The sequence below is a fragment of the Thamnophis sirtalis genome, unplaced genomic scaffold (genome assembly GCF_051295495.1).
Source record: "Thamnophis sirtalis isolate CommonGarterSnake01/CBP01778 unplaced genomic scaffold, rThaSir2_p1.2 scaffold_8, whole genome shotgun sequence".
NCBI lineage: Eukaryota > Metazoa > Chordata > Lepidosauria > Squamata > Natricidae > Thamnophis > Thamnophis sirtalis.
In genome coordinates this window covers 67826769-67851458 of record NW_028261388.1, presented here as the reverse complement: position 1 = coordinate 67851458, position 24690 = coordinate 67826769, and the positions used below count along the sequence as shown (strand labels likewise).

At 38.1% G+C, this 24690-nt stretch overlaps 1 protein-coding gene across 1 annotated transcript in view; it reads left to right on the top strand.

Annotated features, from left to right (window-relative positions):
* Positions 1 to 4240: 4240 nt before the first annotated feature.
* The window catches only part of ARAP3 (ArfGAP with RhoGAP domain, ankyrin repeat and PH domain 3), a 131155-nt gene continuing 110705 nt past the window's right edge, over positions 4241 to 24690 (top strand). The window contains exons 1-5 of the mRNA XM_087721843.1: positions 4241 to 4334; positions 5530 to 6574; positions 7637 to 7698; positions 20903 to 20973; positions 23913 to 23986. Of these exons, the coding sequence (XP_087577969.1) occupies positions 5568 to 6574; positions 7637 to 7698; positions 20903 to 20973; positions 23913 to 23986 (1214 nt within the window). The 5' untranslated portion in view covers positions 4241 to 4334; positions 5530 to 5567. The remainder of the gene's footprint in view (positions 4335 to 5529; positions 6575 to 7636; positions 7699 to 20902; positions 20974 to 23912; positions 23987 to 24690) is intronic.

The following is a 24690-nucleotide window of genomic DNA, read 5'->3' as shown; positions in this document are numbered from 1 at the left end:
TACTGTCCCACCGGATGGATGGGTTCTAAAAGATACAGTGAATTTGATGAACGGGTTCTGCCGTACTGGTGCGAACCAAGAGAAACCCATCCCTGAGCTGTGTGTACGTGCTCACCTGCACACTGCATATGCAAATGGAGCTGCATGTGTGTGCTTGCCCACCAATTTTGTAGCACTATTCTGAATGGGCTATATCCTGGGACTTGGGGATCCTTGCTATATACCAGAGATGGCAAACCTTATCGGCATCGAGTGCTGAAAAGATTGCGCAGAAATGTCACATGTCGAGGCCACATTCCAGAAAAGCCAAACTTCTGAGTTCTAGTGTGCATGCACGCCTGACAATCAGCTGGCCAGTGTGCATGTGCAAGCCAGTTTTTGGCACTGCCACATGTGTGAAGGGACCTGCTCCAGAAAAGCTGAACTTCCGGTTTCTGGCATGCATGCGCACCCAACAATTAGCTGGCCAGCACGCATATGCCCGCTGGTTTTCAGCACTGCTGCATTTGCAAAGAACAGCTGATCATCGCAAATTCATGTGCGCCAGAAACGCAGAAGACAAACAGGCAAGAATGCACTTACCAGGCGATATGGCTTCGCATGCCACTTTGGATAAGTGTGCCATAGGTTTGCCATCATGGCTGTGTATCATTTCACTACACTCATTGGTTCTGAGCCTGCTGTCCTCCAACAAGTTTTCTCCCTCTTCTATACAATGGTCCCTTAGATATTTGAACACAGCTATTACAACTCCTATTATAGAATAACAGGGCTGGAAGATACCTCAAACATCTTCTAGTCCAACCCTTTGCCCAAGGCAGGAGTCCTTACTCCATCCCAGACCAATGGTTGTTCAATCATTTCTTGAAAACCTTGAGTGATGGTGTACCATCCAGGAGGCGAGCTGTTTCATTGACTAATTGTTCTCACTCTCAGGAAATTTCTCCTTAGTTCAGATTGGATCATCCACTGATGAGCTTCCACAACCCTAGACTAAGCGTAATCAGTTCTTCATAGGACTTGGCTTTCAGTTGGCTTATTATCTTGGCAGCCTTTTCCAAATAGTCTTCATTCTATTTATGTCATTACTTTTGTAATTTTTAATTTATTTTATTAGACATATATAGAAGATAATAGAATAAAACAGAATAGAATTCTGTATTGGCCGTGTGATTAGATACACAAGGAATTTGTTTCTGGTGCACAAGCTCTCAATGTACATACAAAAATAGTGATAAGCAACCAAGTTATATTCATAAGAAGATGAATTTTCCCTATTTGACAGTGTTTGACAGTGTTGTAGGAATTAGTTGTTTAGCAGAGTGATGGCATTGGGGGTGGGGAACTGTCCTTGTGTCTAGTTGTTCTGACATGTAGTGCCCTCTAGCATTGTTTTTAAGATAGAAGTTGAAACTGTTTATGTCCAGGATGCGAGGGGCTGTAGCTACTTTCACAGCCCTCTTTCTGACTCGTGCAGTATACAGGTCCTCAATAGAAAGCAGATTGGTAATATAAGTATGATCTTTATTGTCATTGTACTTAAATACAATGAAATTGGTAATTGGGGTGATTTTTTTGCAGTTCTAATTATCTGTTGAAGTCTGTGTTTTTCTTGATTAGTTGCAGTGCCAACCCAGACAGTTATAGAGATGCAGATGATAGACTCAATAATTCCTCTGTAGAACTGTATCAGGTGCAGGGAGAACATTCTTTGTTGAGCTTTTTTAATGTTAGGTGTCTATTTTAAGTCTATATATAACAGAACTTAGAAACTTGAAGGTCTCTACTGTTGCTATTGTGTTGTCTAGTATTATGAGTGATTGTAGCATAAGAGACTTCTCCTAAAATTTACTATCATTTCTACAGTTTCTACAGAAATACGGTTGGGACAGACTGGGGAGTCCTATGTTTTCTCTCTTTTACATTTTCAGGGATTATATACAGTATAAAGAGTTAACAGTTGCACCAATTGTACTTTATGTTTGTGTACACAAAACAAAGAACAAGTAGTTCAGCCTGTCAATCTGAAAATACTCTGAAACAAATAGGTTTTGTTTCTGGTGCACATAATTCCAAGCCCGAGATCTTAAGAGGGTGGCCAATCCAAGTAGTTTTCCCTCTACATACACAGTATATTGTATATTATACTCTACAAAGTGGTCTCATTATGTAGAACTATTTTTAGTAGTCTGGATTATGGAAGAATTGCAGGAAAATATTAGTAATGCATATAAAACAGAAACAAGCTAAAATAGGGGTGGTGGTGGTGGATCAACTTCTTGTTTCTTGCCTATGTTTTGTTACAAACTACTCTAACTGCTGCCTGTTGTTTTTTTTTAGCAATAATGGTTACATTGAATATGATATTAATATATAAAGCTTGTGATATGGTTCCAGGATCAGAGCTAGTCTATATTTGAATGGCCTGAAGGTGTGTTAACATTCAAGGAAGCTAAAGCTGCAATCTAGGAAAGGCAGTTCTTGGCCCTCTAAGTACTTGGAAAATAGACCACCTGTGAACCATATGTAAAACCACCCTGATCGCCATATAGAAGAAAGTATGAAATAGGCCTGTATAAATCATTGGGTGGGATTTCAAAGCATTGGAAAGTTGTGGGAGTACTTTGGAACATCTGCTTCATTGACCAGATCTGGAGGAGTGCTCAGAGCCCTGTAAAATAACTTTAGCTTTAGTACAAATGCTAGGACTGCATGGTACTTTGGGTTCTGTTCCAAACAAAATACTGAAGAGAATACAAGACTGTAAATATAGTACCCACTCACAACTCTTTAAAGTAGATACTTCATGAATCCAGGAAAAAGGTGCCGCTGCTTTAAAAAGTACCAAGTAGATGCTGTGGGCTTTATATTCCTATATTCAAAAACAGTGCATAGCCTTAACAAACATTATTATTTAATGAATTTAAGTTGTTTCAACTGCTTTGAAGTTAAATTCAGATATATGAATGCCTCTTTCTTTTCTAATTTGTACCTCTATCTTGACTGGGAATGCTGACATCGTATTGACCACTCCCTCCCGGTCACATGACTGCCAAGCCACTCCCTCCTGGTCACATGGCTGCCAAGCCACTCCCACCCAGTCACATGACTTCCAAGCCACTCCCACCCAGTCACATGGCCAGCAAGCCACTCCCACAAAGCAAGCCACACCTACAGAAGAGGTTCTAAAAAAATTTGAAACCCACCATTGTTGTACAGGTATCTGATCTTATTCTGCCCAGCTTTACTTGCTGCTTCCTGTCTGTTGGAAAGCTTATGATTCACTTACATGTGTGGTCAGGTACTGGTAACTGGTTCAGTTTATGACTGACCATCTATCAAAACAACTCTGGACAACCAACACAATAAAAATATCAATAATATAATAAAACAAAAATAAATCAAAAAAGGTGATGGCCAAGGATAAACTGGTCAACAGCAAATTTGTACAATCCCCAGGTCTGAGAGAATCGCCATAGATTTGGGGGGGGGGGTAGCCAAGGAAACAGTGTCTTTATTCTGCAAGATTTAAACAAGAAGTGACCCAAAATTCGGCAACCCATCCAGGAGGCTTGCTTTCACAGGGGAGGGATGGGCGAAGGGGAGAAATGGAGAGAAATGCCCTCCCAAAGCAGGGATGTATCTGGACGTATATGCATATTTGAATTGCCATAGATTAGTAATCTACATTAATCAGAAGTTGACATTTCCTCAGTATGTATTTAGAGACCTTACATATGAAGATTCTATTACATGTAACAATCTTAACTGGCAGGATAATGAAAAGGTTTGTAGGACTAAAATAAATCTTTATGAGTTTTATTTTTCTAGCTTAGCTATAACATTGATGGCGGTGGAGTGTACAGGCATAGTGCTTGAAAATAAGCCAAATAAGTCTACAAATTTGGGGCCAATTCTTAACAAGAGTTTCTTGTTCCAAAAAAGATATAGATCAATATAAATATTCAATATCAATATTATTCAATGTTCCCATTTAAATTCTTATATTCAAAATGATGTATACATATACATGTAATATGTATAAAATATTCTGATGTAGAGGATCATTGCCACATTCACAGTAAAGTGAATAATTTCTGTTTGCAGGGTGGGAGAAAGCAACAGGAAGGAAACTTCTCTTGAACAATGGGAGGAAATGGAAGAATTGAGTTAGGGTGAGGGGGAACAACAGCCAAGTAGTAGCAGGAGCTGCTTCATTTGTGGGAAGGTATTTACATCTGAACTGTTCTCCAAACAGGAATTTGAAGGATATCTTACATCTCGTGTCTTGCATAACCAACTGTAGTGACTATTCGTGAAGAGTGGGATAAAAGGTAAGTGTTTCTTATCAATATATCATATCAGTATAGTCAAGATCCAATATTTTTGCAAAGAGAAAAAATGATGGAGGTTTCCAAAATAGCAGGAAAGAAGTGACAAAGAATCCTCATAAAATGTCATGGTTAAGAAATTGTTAAAATTGTTTGGGGGCTGCCCAATTTGGTATAAAATGGGTAGTTATATAAATATTTTAAATAAATAAATAAATAATCCTGCTTCAAATCTTGTTGTTACTATTATTCCATAATGTAACACTTTAATTGTTTGAATTGTCTGCCAGTTCAGATAGTAAATATGACTAATGGCCAGCAAGCTATCAACTACAAAATTAATTTTATCTCTTCTGGGTTACTCCATAGATAATTATGACGAGAACAATTGCAAGGCTTGAAAAATATTTAGAAAGTTGATAAAGCAAATTTCTTTTGCCAAGAATGAAATTGTTAATTATTTTAATGATTCTAATTTTTGTTTAGATTTTTGTTGCATTAATTGTATGTCTCATAAACTGTATTTGTATTGATGTAAGTTATATTGACCACTGGAATAAATAGATATGTGTAGCATAAATTCAATAAAAAATAAATAGGTGAACATTAAACTCCCAGAGGCTACCGAGAGAAAATATATACAAAACTTTAGTTTTTCAACAGAATGGATTGTCATTGTTTATCAGGTGATAAAGATGTAGAAATAGTTACACAAATTCTGGGTTATCTTCATTAAAATCTGTTTAATATAAAAGAAACCTATTTATGATGAAACACAACCTGTTTGTAAAGAACGTCCATGCCAAATTCCTAATAGGTTCAGGTTTTGTACAAAAATAAGAGATTCTTTCTTAGATTCACTGAAGACTGAATGGCTGAAAGTGCTCTATAATAGTTAGTTAGCCCTCTTTTCTTGGAAAAGGAAGGTCCCTATTGTTAAAATAAGGTGTTTTTGTCATAAACAGAATATTAGCCATAACTATATTGAGTTCAGGGAACAGCAATTTGAACTCTTTATTTGAACTGAGCATCTATTTATTTTTGCTAGCCAACTGAAGCCTAACTGAAACTAAGAATTCAGACTAGAAAACCTAGTATATTTATTCTTTTTTCACTGATACCAGATTTAGTATAGATTACATTGCTGTTGAAAAATTTTAAGTTCTGAAGTTTTCACTCTTTCTTTGATGTTTCATAGATTGTAGACTGAGAAGTCTACTTCCTTGCTGAAGTAACATGCATCCTTTGTGTCACATGGATTCTGATATTGCAGACTGGCTTGCCATCATTCATCTGGAAAGCTATCAAGATACTTTCAAACAACATGGATATGTCTTAGTGAGAGATGTGACCTCTCTCTGTAAGGAGGACCTATGGAAACTTGGCATCACTGCTACAGGCCACCGTAAAAGGATTCTGAATTTAGTACAGCAAACTCATCTGTTTGTGGACAACAAAACTGGGCATATGGCAGAAGATTCCCATTCAGCTGAATGTACATATTTTCCAGACAAACCTGTGATAAAAAATGAAGAAATGTTGGCAAAAACTATTTCTGATTCTGAGGTTGATCATGATTCAGCCAGCCAGCTCCAATATTCACTTCTTAATAAAGAGTCTCATCCTATAGGAAAGCCAGTACCTAAGCCCAGAACTGTATCCCCACGTGATCATGGAACAGCCAAACTACAGCCAGTCTCATTGTCAACATTGTTACCTGTTCATAAACCCACTTTTTGTTCTGTACAAGGAGCACAACATAATATTCAAGAGAGATTTGACCAAGAAAAATGTACCACAAGTGTTCGGACTTTTGATACAACCTCTAAAGACCAAGTCCATACTCCAGCTTCTCAGAAAGAAGCAACAGAAGATAATTCTGGAACTGATATTCGAACCTTTGTTCACATCGATGAAATGAGTACTGAAGGAAACCATTTGTCTAAAACTTTGTCCATTTTTTCTATTCCCAAATTTTCCAGTCTGTGTAATGGCCAGTCTATGGACATCAGTACAACCACATCCGTTTCAACTGCTAAGAAGATGCAGGCAGAGACTGTATTAGTTCCTTCTGACCTCATCCAGTCAGCCTCCCTGGAGAATAAGAAAGAGATGGTACCAGATGTTACTTTTCCTTTGCCAGTTAAAGGAGTAGAAATGAAGGAGAGTCCGAGAGGTGGGACTAGCACACAACATTCTGAAATAATGCTACAAAATGAAAATTTTAACATGAAGAAGACTGAGTAAGTACATATGCTCTTCCTAGCAGTGTAGTTTAGCCCTTCAATTAGAAAAGCCTCAGCGAGAGTAGGAAGACTGTGAAAACTATTCTATATATATGTGTACATATGTATGTACAGGTGTATATGCCAACTATTAGTAGTAATAATAGAATAGGAATGGAGCTGATAATTTCAAGGTGTTTTTTTTTTTTACTATTGCATCCTACCTTCTTTAGAATTATTAATTGGGTATCTTACAGTTAACTGGGCTTCTTCAGAATTCCATACATTTAAGGCAGAGATTCATAATGTAATTCTACAAAGCCTTAACCCTGGTCTCAGAGTTCCCCAAATGTTTACTGCCATTTTTATTGTGACAGAGGAGGAAATAATCCAATTAATTTGATTCAAGTAATATTAATTACATTAACGTTGAACTCTCTGTTTACACTTTGTTCTTAGCCTGATTTTAGTTGCTTCCTTTTCCTGATTGATTACAGATGTAATAATCATTACAGTTACTTTTTCATCACCATTGCAACTATAAATGGTCATTAAACAAGGCAATTGAACTTGTTTAATGACCATTTATAGTTACCTTGTTTAATGACCATTTATAATTGCAAAAGTGATGGAAAAGTAACTTTGCAACCAATGCTTGCATTTATGATCTTCTGAGCTGAAGTAAAATTATATTTCACTTAGCAATTGCTTCATTTATTAACCAAGCTACCTGTACCAATTGTGCTAAACAAGGACTATTGGGAATATATGATTTGTTGCTGTCTGAATGAGCTCACATGAATTTGTAAGCCTAAGTGGCTGGAAATGGGAGGGGTGAGGCTTCAGCCGGTTCACCGAACTGAGCAAACAGTTAGCTACCAGTTCTAGCAAACCGCTGCGAACTGGCTGAATCCCACCACTGGTCGTAAATGTGAAAAACAGTCATGTCACTTTTTTCAGTGCCATTGTAATTTTGTACAATCACTAAATCAATTGTTGTAAGTCAAGGAATACCTGTATAATTCCAATAGCAGAGAAGGACTATAAACCTAAAATGAAATCTTCTCACTCTTTTCATAGCTCCCTGGGACAATTGTGCTTGTGTTCGCAACATTCATCTGAAGGACCTCACAGCAATTCAAGTGAGTGAAGATAGTAGTTGTCTTGGATAGTAATGGGAAGGGGCAGGATAAGGTAGTTTTTCATGTAATATTTAAAACTCTGTGCTTATTTTTCTTAGCTAATATAACACAAAAATAGCTAAAATAATGGGATAGAAAAGGATGGCGTGTAAGTGTTCTAAAACTAGATTCTCCTTGTAAGCCATATCATAAAACGACAAAAAAATACAAAAAATACAGAAAATTTCTTTAAAAGAAATAGTTTATTAAGTTCAATCCACAGCTCAGTGCAAGAATGCATATGAAATCATCCCAGAGAAGAATTATCTAGCTTTTGCTTGAGCATACAAGTCTACTAATAATCCTCAGATTACTAGTTGTGAATAGAATTGTCCCTAAGCTTCCTGTGGTAAAGTGCAATGTGACATAACTACATTGGTTAGCAATGGCAATTCTGGTAGTATCACTATTAAGTATGTACCATTAAGTAACATTATTGAGTAGTATCATTATTAAGCTAGAAATGCATATGTCATTAAGCAAGAACATCATGTAACCATAACTTCTGATTTCCTTATTGACTTCAGTTATAGAAGCCAGCAGGGGGCATTGGAAATTAAAATCAATTAACCACCACAATCATTTGCAACAATATTTGCAAACTTGGTATCAAGCATTCAGATTATGATCATATGATTGCAGGGATGTTGTGATGATTAGAACTCTGAGGATCAATCATAAGTGCCTAGTTCAGCAAAGCAGCAAGTTTGAATGGTTGCAGAATGAGTGGCCATAATTTGAAGACCATACGTATATAGCAAAGAGGAATCTAACCACTTCTTTGATTACTTGGTTACAGATAGCCCTCAATGTTTGACTAGTCACTTAGCAACTAGTGGCAGTTACCCCTAAAAAGTACTAATGGCCCAGTTCCAAAGTTTGACAGTCATGCTCCCTCATGGTCATGTGACTGCATGACTGCATTTATGGCCATTTGCAGCATTCTGCAATCATGTGATTGTCATTTATGACATTTTTTTCTGAAAACTAGCCATTAGTTCCAGTTTTGGCTTCCTTAACAACCATGGTGTTCACTTAATGACTGTTGCAAAAAAGTAATAAAATCAGGTCGATATTGTGATAACCCACTTTGCACTGACATGATGTACAACCATAATTAGTAATTCCATTATGATTCTAAATCAAGGACTACTTGTACATAATTTTACTCTTAGGAATTTCCCCCATAAAGTTGAGTTGCAATTTGTAATCAGTCCATTATTTTATATCATCAAATGGAATGGAGGACAGTGGGTCTTCCTGGGAACATGGCTAACTGAATACATGCATAGGGAGAGATCTCTGAAGGATTTCTCCCTGAAGTGTGGCTCTTCTGCCTTTTAACTGAAGAGACTGATAGCCCATCAGTTTTTATGACTGCAGTCTGTTTTAGGGTTGAAGAGAAGTTGAAACTGACAGTAAGTTATGCTTTCCTTATCTTAATCATCTTCAAATACTATTATTCTGTCTTGTCAATTTAAAAGAGGCCCTTTCTAGCAACAGCTTACTATACCTTTTTGAAGGCTTGTGCCATTTTAGGGATTTATTTTTGTCTTAAAAACAAGGAAGAAGGCTGCTAAGACAAGCCACATAAAGAAGTCGGGCCAAGAGGATTTTTTTTTTAAAAAAAAAGCTGACTGAGAAAGATAAAGATTGAAGACGTGATTTCATTGGTGGGATTCAGCTGGTTCGGCCGAACCGCTTGTTAGTTTTTTGTGCAGTTCAGCGAACTGGTTATTTCCACCACTGGACTGGGCCCATCCCGCCCACCAGGGTTGCCATTCAGGGTAGGGAGGCTGCAGGGGCATGACTGGGACCCACACAGATAATCTGGGAGGCAGCCATGGACCGGCACTGCCGATCAGCTGGGAGGCTAATCAGTCAGTTCAGTCAGACCTTCCAACTTCATGAGATCTCCCCCCCCCCCGAAGTTGGAAGATCTATCTGATCTTTTTAAACATTGGCAGTCACATGGTCTTCTTTTGTTGCCCTGCATGCAGGAGAATAGAGTTGGGAAGCAGTTTAGTGAGGGAATGGTGGTTGTTCTGGAATGGGGTGGAAGTGAGGATTTTGCATTATCTTTGTGGGTGGAAAAATCTGTGCATCTTATAGAACAAATATTGCGGTGGGGGGGGAGGAAGGTTGGGGTGGCAGAGGCATTTTCCACTGCTGCCTGTCACCACACCTGCCACTTGACACCTGGGGAACACTGGAGCCTTCCCTATCGAGCAGCTGATCAGCAGTTGGATTGGCCTCCCGGAATACCATTGACCAGCTGTTCTAGGCAGCAGAATTTCTGCTGCAACTGCTGTTGACACCACCACCACCCCCCCCCCCCCGATTGCTGTCACCGAATGGCAGAGGCTGTGATCGGTGGCGATGGTGAATGGTGATCAGTGGCGATCGGTGGTGATTGACAGCAGCAGTGATGATCCCTGCCACCTAGAACAGCTGATCAGTGGTTTTCTGGGAGGCCAATCCAACCGCCAATCAGCTGCTTGGCAGCTCCAGTGTTCCCCAGCAGCAGCAGCAGCAGCAGCAGCTCAGCTCAGTTGACCAGTGGTGGGCGCAATGCAGTGGAGCCCTGATGAGCCACATGCTAGGGCTGTGATAGCATGCTGAAGCTGACCAGGAAGAGCTTAGAGAAAATAGACAAATTTGGGACTTTTTCTTTAAGGACATTAACAAGGTTGAGGATCTTGTGATAAAAAGAAAAGATTGCAAGTCTTTGATACTTCCAGAGAAGAAAAAGAGTTTACTCCATAAATATAAGCTGGAAGGAATGACTTAACTTAAGGAGTAAACTGGAATCATGATGTATTTTTCTCTGCTTGATATGTGCAACTGAAAGAAAGGTTTAACCCAAAATTTGCAAATGTATTTTTTTTACATATATATAATGCTTAAGCAACTCTTAAAGTAGGCAAAAGTTATTGAAAATGTATTTGAAAGTAACTGTATTAAGAGAAAGTAAAAGAAAATGATATATCAGTTTAAAGAAAAACACTATATGTTAAAAAGGATGTTTATAAAAGAAAAATAATTATTCTATAAGGAGGAAGGGAGCTAAATGCAATTTTGAAGTTTAAAGCTTGTATGTTAAAGTTAAAGAATAAGATGTATTAGAAAGTTTTGACTTAAAAGAAAAAAAGTGCCTTTTTATTTTAAAAAGTTTAGTACCTTGAAGGAAAAAAGGAGTGTGAAAGAGGAAAAGAGAGACACACCCCTTTTTGAGGCCAAAGAATTTGAAAGAATATAACAAACTTTGTAAATAAAAATGGTGACAGTTTATAAATATTACCAGGTGCAAATAGAAATACATGTTATTTCCATAGCAAGGAAGATAAAGCAGGAATGGTTAACTTGATTACTTTACTTAAAGTGAAAAATATGTTCTTCTGGAATTTGTGCTTGAGATGAAAAAAAATGAAATTTTGATCTTGGTTTTGTTGATTAGAAAGATTTGGTGTTATAGAAATGGCTAATTATATATTAATGTGCAAAAGCAAAAAGTTTAGGCTGGAATGTATTTATCTTGTACTGAGCTAGGAAGAGTTGGAAATTAATGCCCCCCTTTTCTTTCTTTTTCTCTTCCTCCTTGTATTCCACACCCCCTTTTCCCGTTCCCTTTCCCACCCTTAATTTCTTATTTCCTTTTCTTGTATTTTATATTTTCTATGATGATGATGATGATGATGATGATGATGATGATGATGATGATGATGATGATGGAATGGAGGATAGGTCTTGACCTTCTGTGTGATTCTGTATTTAACATGCACTATAATATCACTCTATTCCTCTTAGAGCTAATCATTCCCAGTTCTTCACTATCTCTTATACAAATTAGTTTCAAATCCCTGACTGTTGTCATTGCTATTTTCTGAATTTTCTTAAAGTGTGATGCCAGAACTAAGCATGGTGCTTTAAACGGGATCTGCCTCTGATTACACACACATCTTATATCAATCTTGTGTACAGAACAGAACAGAACAGAACAGAACAATAGTTGGAAGCAGAGGTGGGCTGCTGCTGGTTCAGACCGGTTCAGGCAAACCTGTAGTTCTGACCAGCTGTTGGGCCCATGACCCACCCTGGTGCTATCTTGTCCTATATAATCGTCGTTTTTCAATATTGCGCACTCACATTTTCAGTTCTGGGCAAACCAGTTGTTACAGTATGTGATGCCCACCTCTGGTTGGAAGAAACCTTGGAGGTCTTCTATGCCTTCTGATAGTTTGGAGTATAAATTGACGCTTTCTTCTTTGTGGCAGTCCCTCTGTCAGCGTTCCAAATATCATGCAGAATAAAATCAGAGTCCAAGGCAGAGCTATCCTTAAAGTTCCAATTTAATAAGTCAGACATGTTGGCAACAAACTGTGGAATCCCAAATCTAAAAGCTTCCTGGGATTCCACCCATTTGAAAGGTCATGATCTTATCCTCACACCCATAAATCCATCACATTTATTTATCCGGCTGCATCTTCCTATTTATCTGAAAATTTCCTCTCCCACAAATTCCTTTGCTGCTTGGGAAAGATGTAGAGAAGTGTCTCATCTCAGCTTCTTATCTCAAAAAGCTTTCTCTTAATTGTTCGCTGATATTTTACACTGACCCAGTCAGCGTTGGGAAATCAGCATCCCTCTCACCAGCCCCCTTGCCGGGGTGCTGATGATTTATTTTAAAAGGAGATTTGGGATAATGACAGCATTCCAAATATCATGCAGAATTAAATCAGAGTCCAAGGCAGAGCTATTCTTAAAGTTCCAATTTAATAAGTCAGACATGTTGGCAACAAAATGTGGAATCCCAAATCTAAAAGCTTCCTGGGATTCCATTTGAAAGGTCATGATCTTATCCCCACACCCATAAATCTATTACAAGGTCCAATCTTCTTCAGCCACACTGGCATTTCCACCCATCTAGTCCGGTCAGGTGCAGAGGTGCAGAGACAAAAGATGACCTTGATTTCTAGAAAGGAATGACAACAATACATTCTACAATTCTAATCCTTACTATTCCCCCTCCCAATTACTACACTAATGAAACAGTATAATGAAATAATAGAGAGTGTGGCAGGTCAAAGATCTTAAAAAGAAATATAACAGCAGGCCTGACACCCTTAAATATTGGAACACTGCTATCATGTCACCCCAGTCCTTCTTTTCACTAGACTATACATACTCAATTCCTGCAACAGTTATTCATATACTTCAGTCTCCAGCCCCCTGACCAGTGGTGGGATTCAACATTTTTTTACTACTGGTTCTGTGGGCATAGCTTGGTGGGTGTGGCAGAGGAAGGATACTGCAAAATCCCCATTCCCTCCCCACCCCACTAATCTGCTTTCCAGCTCTTTTCTCCTGTGCACGGCAACAAATGAAGACCCAGCTGATTACTTGGGACTCAGGAGGCAGCGAATAGATGGGGGTGGGGCCAGCCAGAGGTGGTATTTGCTGATTCTCCAAACTACTCAAAATTTTCACTACCGGTTTGCCAGAACCGGTCAGAAGTGGCTGAATACCACCTCTGCCCTTGTTCATCTTTATTGCTTTTCTCTGTACTCTTTCCAGAGTCTTAGCATCTTTTTAATATTATGATGACCAAACCTAGATGCAATATTCCAAGTGTGGTTTAGCCTAGGATTGCCTTGGCTTTTTTGGTGGCTGCAGTACACTGCTGACTCATATTTAAGTGGTTGTCCACTGAGACTGCAAAATCCCTCTTTCAGTTACTGTTATTGAGCTAGGTTCCACCTATTCCATACCTGTATATTTGGTTGGGTTTTTTTTTTGCCTAAGTGTAAAGCCTTACTTTTCTCACCATTGAATTTTATTTTGTTAAATGGGGCCTAGTGTTCAGCTCTGTCGAGATCCATCTGGATTTTGACCATCTCTTCTAAAGTTTTGGCTGTTTCTGCCAGCTTGGTGTCATCTGCAAATTTGATGAGTTTCCCTTCAATTCCCTCATCTTAATCATTTATGAAGATATTGAAGAGTACTGGACCTAAGATAGAGCTTTGGGTTACCTAACTGCATAGTTCTCTCAGTGTAGATGCAGTTCCATTAAGGACTACACATTGACTGCAGTTGGTCAGCCAGTTACACACATTTTTCAATATTGTCAGTAGTAGGTTGTGGTAAACTTTATCAGATGCCTTACTGAAGTCCAAGTAAATAAAATCCACAGCATTTCACTGGTCCACCAATGTTGTCATTTTATCAAAGAATGAAATAAGATTTGACTGGCATGATCTCAAACTCATGTTGACTTGTGTTTATGACTTTGTTTGCCTCTAGATGTTTGCAGATTCATTGCTTATCTTTTCCAGAATCTTTCCAGGAATAGATGTCAGGGTTATAGTTCTGTAATTTCCTGAATCCTTTTTTTCCTTTTAAAAAAATAAATAAAAGGGAACCACATCAGCTTTTCTCCAGTCCTTTTGTATCTCCCTGGTGCTCCAGAATCTTTGAAAGATATGGTTCAATGGTTTCACTATCACATTTGCCAGCTCCTTCAGTATTCTGGGATAAACATTTCCTCATGTTTATTTGAACTTGTCTAGGATGGATAGGTGGTCTGTTACTATTTCCATGGCTATTTTAATTTGTACTCCTGGTCTGTATTCAGTCTTTCACAGCAGCTTGTTAAAGCCGGTTGTAGGCTCCCAGATCAGACCAGTAGATCAGTAGCCCCAAAACATACAGAGGAAATTATTCAAGGTTCACCTCAATCCCCTCTTCCTCCCCCTCCCCCGGAGGCCCTTTAGACTTCTGAGGGAATTCATCATGAAACTGTTTAATCAATCTGTCTGCCTTTACATCCCAGCTCATTGACCCAGGTGGCTTCAGAGGGTGGGTATCCCTTCCAATGTACAAGGTACTGCAACAGGCCCCAATGCAGCCATGAATCTAAAATCTTCTTTACCTCATAATGCATCTTCCCTTGCACAATTATTGATTTTGGGGCTCCCAATCTACCGGTTTGATCTGGGAACCTTCCACTGACTTTAACAAGCCGCTGTGAAAGACCGGGTGCACTTTCCCTAATAAGTGGGGGAGTTTAAGCTGTACTGTAAAAGGATTGATTACTTTCACTATAGGGAAAAGCTCTATAAATTTTGTTCCTAGTTTTTTGCAAGGGAGTTTTAACTTTAGGTACTTCGTTGAGAGGTAGACCTTGTTCCTGACTCGGAATGGCACTTGGGGGCAGCTTGCATTTTATGGATTTTTTCCACTTCTAGTAAAGTTTGTTTAGTATTTTCCCACCCCTTCTTTAGAAATTCCATCCATTCAATTAGTGACATGGATGAGAGGGGCTCCCTGGGCGTTTCAATGGGCTGAGAGTCTCATGCCTTTAGGTAGGAGGAGCAATAGCTACCTGTGTCTTGCTTTAGGTAAAAAGCAATCTGATCTCAGGCTGTTAACTTCTCTCCAGGACTGATGCAGTCCCCAAGTCTTCTATTGTTTCAGGTGTTTTTGAATAAATTATATCTTTCATTTGCTATATTCCAATTATTGGAGTCATTTTACCATGTCTTCAACATAACTGTTAAATCATGTTTATCTTTCAGACTTTCAGAGACTTCAAGCTCCTATAGTGTATTTTTCTATTCTGTTAGTATACAGAAAATGAAGGCCGTTAATTTTAGAGCCAATGTTCTTTCTATATTTTCATTGGTTCAATGGGTACCCTTGTCTCAAAGGTGCTTTTTCAAAAGACAACTGAACTTTCTGACTTTTCTTTGAAAATATTTTGCTTCTCAATCCTCATCTTCATCCTCATGAAAGAGGGTTAAAGGAGCCATCTATGTCAAAATTGAGCAGTCCTCTCTCAATAGAGGGGGAGGGATACGACATCATCTACTGTATCTCCAATCTACAACACAGTCCTTTCAACAGTTCCAAGAAGGTTCCACACCAGTTTGCACCACTCAGGTGACCCAGAGGATTCAGACAAACCTCCAGGTAACCTTAATGACCTGATAAAAGAATGCAAATGACCAGCTTTCTGCAAGGAGTATACAGGTGAAACTCAAAAAATTAGAATATCGTTCATTTATTTCAGTAATGCACTTAAAAGGTGAAACTAATATATAGGATAGACTCATTACATGCAAAGCAAGATAGTTCAAGCTGTGATTTGTCATAATTGTGATGATTATGGCTTACAGCTCATGAAAACCCCAAATCCACAATCTCAGAAAATTAGAATATTGTGAAAAGGTGCAATATTCTAGGCTCAAAGTGCCCCACTCTAATCAGCTAATTAAGCCATAACACCTGCAAAAAGTTTCTGAGCTTTTAAATGGTCTCTCAGTCTGGTTCAGTAGGAATCACAATCATGGGAAAGACTGCTGACCTGACAGTTGTGCAGAAAACCACCATTGACACCCTCCATAAGGAGGGAAAGCCTAAAGAAGTTGGATGTTCCCAAAGTGCTGTATCAAAGCACATTAATAGAAATTTATGTGGAAGGCAAAAGTGTGGAAGAAAAATGTGCACAAGCAGCAGGGATGACCGCAGCCTGGTCATTGTCAGGTCAATGTCGTATTCCTCTTGTCAAGCCGCTCCTGAACAACAAACAACGTCAGAAGCTTCTTACTTGGGCTAAAGAAAAACAGACCTGGTCTGTTGCTCAGTGGTCCAAAGTCCTCTTTTCTGATGAGAGCAACTTTTGCATTTCATTTGGAAACCAAGGACCCAAAGTATGAAGGAAGAATGGAGAGGCACACACTGCAAGATGCTTGAAGTCCAGTGTGAAGTTTCCACAGTCTGTGTTGATTTGAGGAGCCATGTCATCTGCTGGTGTTGGTCCATTGTGCTTCATTAAGTCTAGGGCCAATGCAGCCATCTACCAGGAGATTTTGGAGCACTTCATGCTTCCTTCTGCAGATGAGCTTTATGGGGATGCTGACTTCATTTTCCAGCAGGACGTGGCACCTGCCCACACTGTCAAAAGAACCAAAACCTGGTTCAATGACCGTGGGATTACTGTGCTTGATTGGCCAGCAAACTCGCCTGACCTGAACCCCATAGAGAGTCTATGGGGCATTGCCAAGAGAAATATGAGAGACATGAGACCGAACAATGCAGAAATGCTAAAGACCGCTATTGAAACATCCTGGTCTTCCATAACACCTCAGCAGTGCCACAGGCTGATAGCTTCCATGCCATGCCACATTGAGGCAGTAATTGCTGCAAAAGGGGCCCAAACCGAGTACTGAGTACATATTCATGTTTATACTTTTCAGAGGTCCAATATTGTTCCATATGCAATCCTTGTTTTATTGATTGCATGTAATATTCTAATTTTCTGAGATTGTGGATTTGGGGAGCTGTAAGCCATAATCATCACAATTATGACAAATCACGGCTTGAACTATCTTGCTTTGCATGTAATGAGTCTATCTCATATATTAATTTCACCTTTTAAGTTGCATTACTGAACTAAATGAACTTTGCACGATATTCTATTTTTTTTAAGTTTCACCTGTAAATAAGATTAACAGAGTTGGAAGGGACCTTGCAGGTCATCTAGTCCAATCAGGAGACTCTACCTCTACCTAGGATTGAACTCACAACCTCCTGATTGTGAGGCAAGAGCTCCACCTCTAGGCAACTACAGTCTTATGATGATGAAATCCTTCCATTCCCCACCAACCACTCAGAGCTGAAGAAGCTTCTTGGATGAGAAGTGAAATGTCTTCAAAGAAAACCCAGAAAGTCCAGTTGCCTCTTGAAAAAGCACCTTTGGGACAACCATGAGCTGGGTTCTCCATGGACAATGGATCCCCTTGTTAGTTCTGCAGTTCAAGTTTGCTATGCTTTGTCTGAATGCATTTTAGCAGTTCTCATTATTCTCCAATGTAATAAAAGTAGGCAAATAATAAAATCTGCATCATTACATTATGCTGCAAAATCCACAACATCATCTATTTATCTCAGATGTCACAGTGTAACAAACTTAGGATCACGTTGAAAATATGCTGGCATTCTGATATAATCTGCAGACGCTTTTGTTTTGAGATGCAATTCATCTCATTTCATCATCCAGGAAATTCAGACCATGGTCCTATGAACGAAATCTTTCCTATCAATGTAATTTTCTATGTTCTTTTTTCCATTTTTCCCTTCCTCAAAGAACTTTATGAGAAAATTATATAATATATATGGTGCTCAAAATACCTTATTTATTTTTCTTGGGGGAAAAGAGCAATAGCTCTTTTTTGAAACATCACTAGAAGCAAGGACATTTTTTTTAAAAAAAAGTTTTTTATTTTTTCATTTTCATAACAAATAACCACATGTATACTATTACACAAACAACATTATATTAAATGTTAAATGTTTACATCAATTCGTCTCACCATCAACCCCCCAAAATGATTATTGGCTCTTCTGCTCTCCATACACTGTATTTATACCCTATCTATCACTTTCTTCTCCCTCTCTCCTCCTCCTCCCTACTTCCTTTCTTCCCTCTGTCGTCCTTCTCTTCTCTACTTCCCCTTCTTCTCTCCTCCTCCTCTCTCTCTCCTTTCCACTCCTTCTTTCTCCTCCTCTTCCCCTCTTGCCCTCTCTCCTATCCCTCTCTTCTTCCCTTACCTCTTTCCTCTACTCTGTGCTCGTCATCTCATTTAATTGGTGTATTTCAGCCTCACAGCGAGCCCCATTTTATGTTAATGTTATTTATAATTCCATTTCAATATACATCTTTAATTTTAACATATATCTTCCTCCTTTTTTGAAAGGAAAAAGAAGTATACATATATAGTAGTTATATTTATTTTAAAAAAACCACGAACATATTTTTGGCTGGGATGTAGACCTGGTTATGATTCCCAGCTATTCTCATCATTATATTTATATAGTTATACATCCTTATACGCCCTAAATTTGTAGTTCTGTCTTTATAATCTCAATATTTTCCATTATAAGTATATTTCATGTTTCCCCTCCATTTTTCCATATCTTGACTTAGCTTACCCTTAATTGTCTTTAAATAACAATCCTCACTGTTCAATGTTCATTATAAGCCCATTAATCTACTATGTAGAAAAACAAGCGGCACACACATCACTTTGATCATCATCTTAAGAATTCTATATGTGTCCATATTTCATATATTTTAACCTATACTTAATTGTCCTTCCATTGTCATATTTAATCAATTAGCAACTCAGTTTAATTATCATGTATAAAAGTGAATCACATACCTCTTCTTTGCATTCTCCATATAACAGTTTCATATTTGTCCATATTACATATATTTTAACCTTTATTTAATTATCTTTCTATTATCATATTCAGTCAGTTGGCAACTCAGTTTAATTATCATATACAGGAGTCTCAACTTTATATTTCCCATATAACACTTTCTAATTATCTGATTTTTTCCTAGTAAGTCTTTTGTTTCGCTTCTCTATTCCTGTCTTCTCTCTTTTCTTTGCTTTGACATGTCCATCCTCTTCAATTTTCCCCAAGCCACTGTCAAACCCAGTGAAATCTTTTGTATTTCCCTTTGTTGGAGCATAACCCCTCTCTTCAGTTTTCCCTATGCCACTGTCAAACTCAGTGAGATCTTTTGTCTGGTTTTTATTTCCTTTTGTTGGGACACATCCCCCCTTTTCAATTTTCCCTATACCCAATGAAGTTTTTTTGTCTGCTTTTTATTTTCCACCATTTCTACCACTTCATTATCCCCCTTTCTTCTTCCTTCACTTCTTTCTTCACTTCCTGCTTCTCCTCAATATCTAACTTCAAAATTCTTTTTAGACTTGATTTTAATGAATTATCCATATTTTTTTTTATAATTTTACATAGTTCTTCAAATTCCCACCTTTCCATAATGTCCAGTTCCAAAATCACAGTTATACAGTTCTTGTTTCAGAGTTCTGGTCCACCTTAAATTTAGCTAATTCAGCTACTGTGAAGAGGAAGAGAAGTGGGAGCCATCTTGATCCTTTGTTCTTCCTCTGGCAAAAAACTTCGTATTTTCCCAGCTCTTGATTTTATTTTTTTCTCCTTGTTACCTTCCACCTCCCATTGGTTAGAGTTGCTCAAAATATATTAATTAGAACAACTCCAAAACAGCAAGTCTCCTTGGTATGTTTCTCTTCACCTCCTGCTTTTTCCAAATTCTGATTTATGACAATTGGTTAATTAAAACTTCCTGCTCAAGGTTTCACTTTCCATTCATTGCACAGACATGATTAGGTTATAAGTGACAAAATAGTGTTTTTTTCTTGATTTCCCCCCTTGTTACATTCCACCTCTCATTAATTAGAGTTGCTTAAGATATGTTAGTTAGAAGAAACACGAATGAAGCAAATCTCTTTTAGTTCTGTTTCACCCTCCTAATCTCTTTTAAAGACACAGTCTTTTCAAATCCAAATCCAAATGCAAAGTTTGTGTTTGAATGGGTTTGTCACTTCTCTGCTTTCTCCTTTCTGTGTCCAAGTTATTTAAAGCAAGTAGTTCTTTTTGGGCTTGTGAGTTAACCCTCCATTTTTCTCCTTCTTTCTTTCTTTCTGCCAAAATCCCGATCTGTCTATTGATATTATTTATACTCTCAAGGTTCTTTGCCTTTTCCAAATTCTGATTTATGTCTGTTGGTTAATTAAATCTTCTTACCAGGCTTTTCATCCTGTCTCCTACATACACCTGCTCAGATACTTTGGCCAGAAGCCAGCTTCTTGTGCAGCCATGTTGCCATGCTGCCTCCCCCGATGCTGATTCAAAGGGCAAATCTCTGACCTATGAGGTACCTGTTGCACTCCTTCTGGGTCTGATGAGATGCTGCCCCTTCTTCACCCCCCCCCCCCGTGAAGTTCTGATCCAAAAGGATCTTGGCATTGGTTTTTCAGACAGAGTTCATGTGAGGCTCTTCAGAGCTCACACCTCCCACGTCTGTCCAGCTGAGGAACTTCCAGTCGATTCAGCAAGGACATTGTTCTAATTGCTAAAACAAAACTTCCTGCCTTCATGTGTACCTATAGCAATCCATTTCACAAAGTTTTCTTTGCTAACAAGAAGTACATAAGAGACAGGCACATTTTCCATTTTTTTCCTACCTAAATCAGACTCAAGCTAACTTCACTGAAGTTGTTAACTTTTTATTTTTGAAGTCATGATTGCTTTTCCAACTTTGTTTAACCATCAGATGCTGTTGACGACTTCATCAGTCCCTATTGTGAGAGTCTGTTTGGACATTGGTGGCCCACCCAGGGACAGGTATGGATATCTTACACTCTTTTTCTGTGTTCTTCCAGACATTTGCCTATCCCAGCGTTTGAGTGTGAATTGGGAAGAGGAAGAAGTGAAAAAAGCAGATGCTTAAGTTTATATAAATTGATAAGATTGGGATAGACTGTGAGTGCCAGGTAATAAGCTGGAATTTAATGGATACTCAAAGAAAATGTCCCTTGAGATTTCTCATACAGTAATGGAAATTTAATACTTGTAATTATTAGGAGTCAAAAAAGTAAAGATCAGTATGTTCTATGACATCTATGTCATTAGATACAACTACCGTAATAGGAATGGCTGTGTCCACTTCCAGCTGACTTCACAGCAAGATCAGACATGAGGAGTGGGTCTCCACTCCTGCACTGAGTTCTCCCCATTGGAGGGCTCTGAAAGGAGCTAGCTCTGTAGGGGTGGTGAAGAAAAGAGGGGCACCCTGCAGGTCGCGGAGAGCGGCAACTCTTCTGCTTGACCCATGGCGTCTTCCCTCTTATCCATGATGAGAAGAGGCAGCCATCATGGCTGCCATGAAGCTGGGACAGCCAAGGCAACAAAGAAATTTACAGGAATGGTGTAGATGAACAGTGACTGGAGCTAGGTGAGAAGTTTCCTTTTTTATTTAGACCCTAACCTTAAAAGAAAAAAAAAGGAAAAATCCAGGAAAAGAGATGCTTAGAACTATTTTTTAAAGCAGAGAACAACCATAGAGAGAAAAATCCTTGACCCAAAAGAAAGTAACTAAAGGGAGAAAAACTAAAGACCTTTTAAAACATAGAAAATTGGATTTTTAAACTAGGTGGGTGTTGTTTTGGAAAGGCATTATAAAATGCTGGAACTATCTACATGAATCTACTTGAATAACTGACTTTGCTTCCATAAATTGAACTAAATTTGGATTAATCAATTTATCAGATCTGCAACAACACTGAAACCTAAGCTCAGGGTACCATCTTCTGGTGAATGGAAAATAAACCATACCCCTACAAGACTAGGAAATTTTTTGATAAGAGAAATAAGCAACATTTATCTGGTGGACTGTGGTGATACTTACTGTTCTAGAATTATCTACTTTATGAATACTGAATACTCTATGGTGAGAATAAGGAAGACTCTTTTAAGTAAAGCAAAGTGACTCTTGATTTGTGCAAGCTGCCTGGACTACTTAAATGGAACTGATTAATAATCCTGAGATGTAAAGAACTATGATTATTGAACTTTCCGAGGAGCAACATTGGACTTGAACATATTGTTTTTGGACTTGAGTAAGAGCAGGACTTATTAAAATAAGATGCTCCATCAGAGGGAAATGAGTGAGATTTCAAGAGAAATGGCATTGATGTTTCAAAGCATTAGGTGTATTATAACAAAGAATGACAGAGAGATAAAGAACCTTATGCAAGACATAAATGGGAAAACAGAAAATATGCTACAACTGATAATGAATTAAGATAAAAGAGCATAGGAAAGAGAAGAGACAGCAGAAAGAATGGAGGAAAAGATAGAACACACAAACCAGCAAACAAAGCAAGAAGATGAGAAGACAATAAAGATAATAATGACTGATGAAATAAACCAAGGAAAAAGGACTTAAAGAGTTTTAAAAATGGAATCGGATAACCTGGAAGATACTTTTGAAAGGGACATAGGGATTTGGGTGGACACTCTGGAGACCTGGCAGCTTAGAAGGAAAGAGATGGGAGAAATATTCAGACTGAATGGTGAAGACACAGGTGCTGATAGAGACAAAGATCCAAGAGAGGAGTATCGGAGGCAAGCCAAAAAACAAACAAGAATTGAAGCATTAAAATGGGCAAGAGATGATGGATAGAAAGGAATTGTTACTACTTTTTTTCTTTTTTCTAATGTAAGGATGACCTGATTAAAAACTAGAATAAAGCTAGAACTAGAAATAAGAATACACACTTTTATATAAAGCAATGGTTAGATGGAAAGATTGGAGGTTGAAAGATGGTATTATTAGGTATGTTTAAAAAATAGGATGACTGGTACTTGAATGGCATATTGTGACTTTGAACAACTAAATAATGAAGGACTAAGTCTTAATATAAACAAGTGTATTAACACTAGGATTAGTAATGGTGGCCTGACTAGAAGTTAGAATAGAGATAGAAATAAGAAATAGGGGGAATATTAACAGATATATATTTAATATAATAGAATATAAGTAATAAGTAATTAATTAGATGGAAAAAATTAGAGATTGAAAGATGGTATTACTATGTATGCTTAATAATACCATTCGCATTAAAATGGAACATTGAAATATTGAATAACTACTCTAAAACAATCGTGTATATCAATACTAGGATTATATAAGTCTGATTATTATAACAGCTATTATTATTATTATCATTGCTGTTTGAATCAAAATGAATTATACCCCAGAGGCCACACTGTTCATGTATTGATATTGATGTATTTAAAAATAAAAATCCAATAAAACCTTAAAAAAGAAGGAAAATGAGAAAGGGAATAATAAAACAAATTGAAAGTGACAAAAATATACATCAAGGATATCATGTATGCTGACTTTGATTAGATGCTGGATGGGAAACACTTCATTAATGTTCTGAGATTTTTCTGCCTGACCAACATTGGTTTGTAAATTGGAAGTGATTTTTAAAATATTTTTTTTCAAAATGTAATTGAACAAGCTGTTTGAACTTTGTATATTTGAAAATAAATATAATTTTTAAAATCCTGATTTTTTAAAAAGGAATGGCTGTGTCTTCAGGCCCAAGGTTGTTTTTTAATTTCTTAAATGGAAATATAAAGAAAATTTACACTCCAGTAAGAAAGTTCCATTGGCATCAATTTATGTACAAAGAAAAAGAGTCAGAATTGTGTATCCGACTAAGAAAAATTGGTCATTGCTGTTTCTACTGAACTATTATTTACTATTCTAGAATTCAGCAACTTCTGAATGCCAAGACTATGAAGATGTGCGAAAATATGTAACAAACCAGAGCCAGGACCCAATGTAAGTGGTGTGTCTTCTTTTCTGCCTATACATGTTGTGCAGAATGTTATGCCATTTAACATGCTATGTTAATATGCAATACAATTGTTTAGTATGCAATGCAAACTTTATAGATCATCCAGATATCATAATCCAAGTTCCGTAGTTCAGCATCAAGAAACCACCGACATCACAGTTCAGTTTGAAGCATTCATCTTTGAAAGTGTGAAATCCAACATAAAATTACCAACAAGGCAAGAAGCAAAATAAAGTCAGTGCTAACTGCAGTCTATCCCTTCATCCTTAAGTATGTGTGTTTATATCACCCTCTGGCATCCCTACCCCCTGGTGTCTGCCCCACCCCATGGCTTCTGGTTGCCAACACTCAGCTGTTTCTGCCAGTCTCTGCTTCCCAGCTTATTGCCAGCTATCCGCTTCCCAGCTGACTGCAGGTCCAGAGGCATTCCCAAAAGCACCCAGACCAATGGAGCAGTGGCCTGGCGTCCACCTGGTGCTCAGCCAAACGTTAAACGTTCAGCTAAATGTTCACCCTGTGCTCAGCTGTTCCACCTCTCAGCTGATGCCTCCTGATGCCTCACTCTGCAATGGTGGGTCCTCCTCTCCCCGAACGGCAGCCCTGGAACAGCTAGCTGTGGTTGGCTGTTTCGGGAATGACACCAAGTTTTATAAACCATACTTCATCCATTTTTCCTTTAAACCTAGGA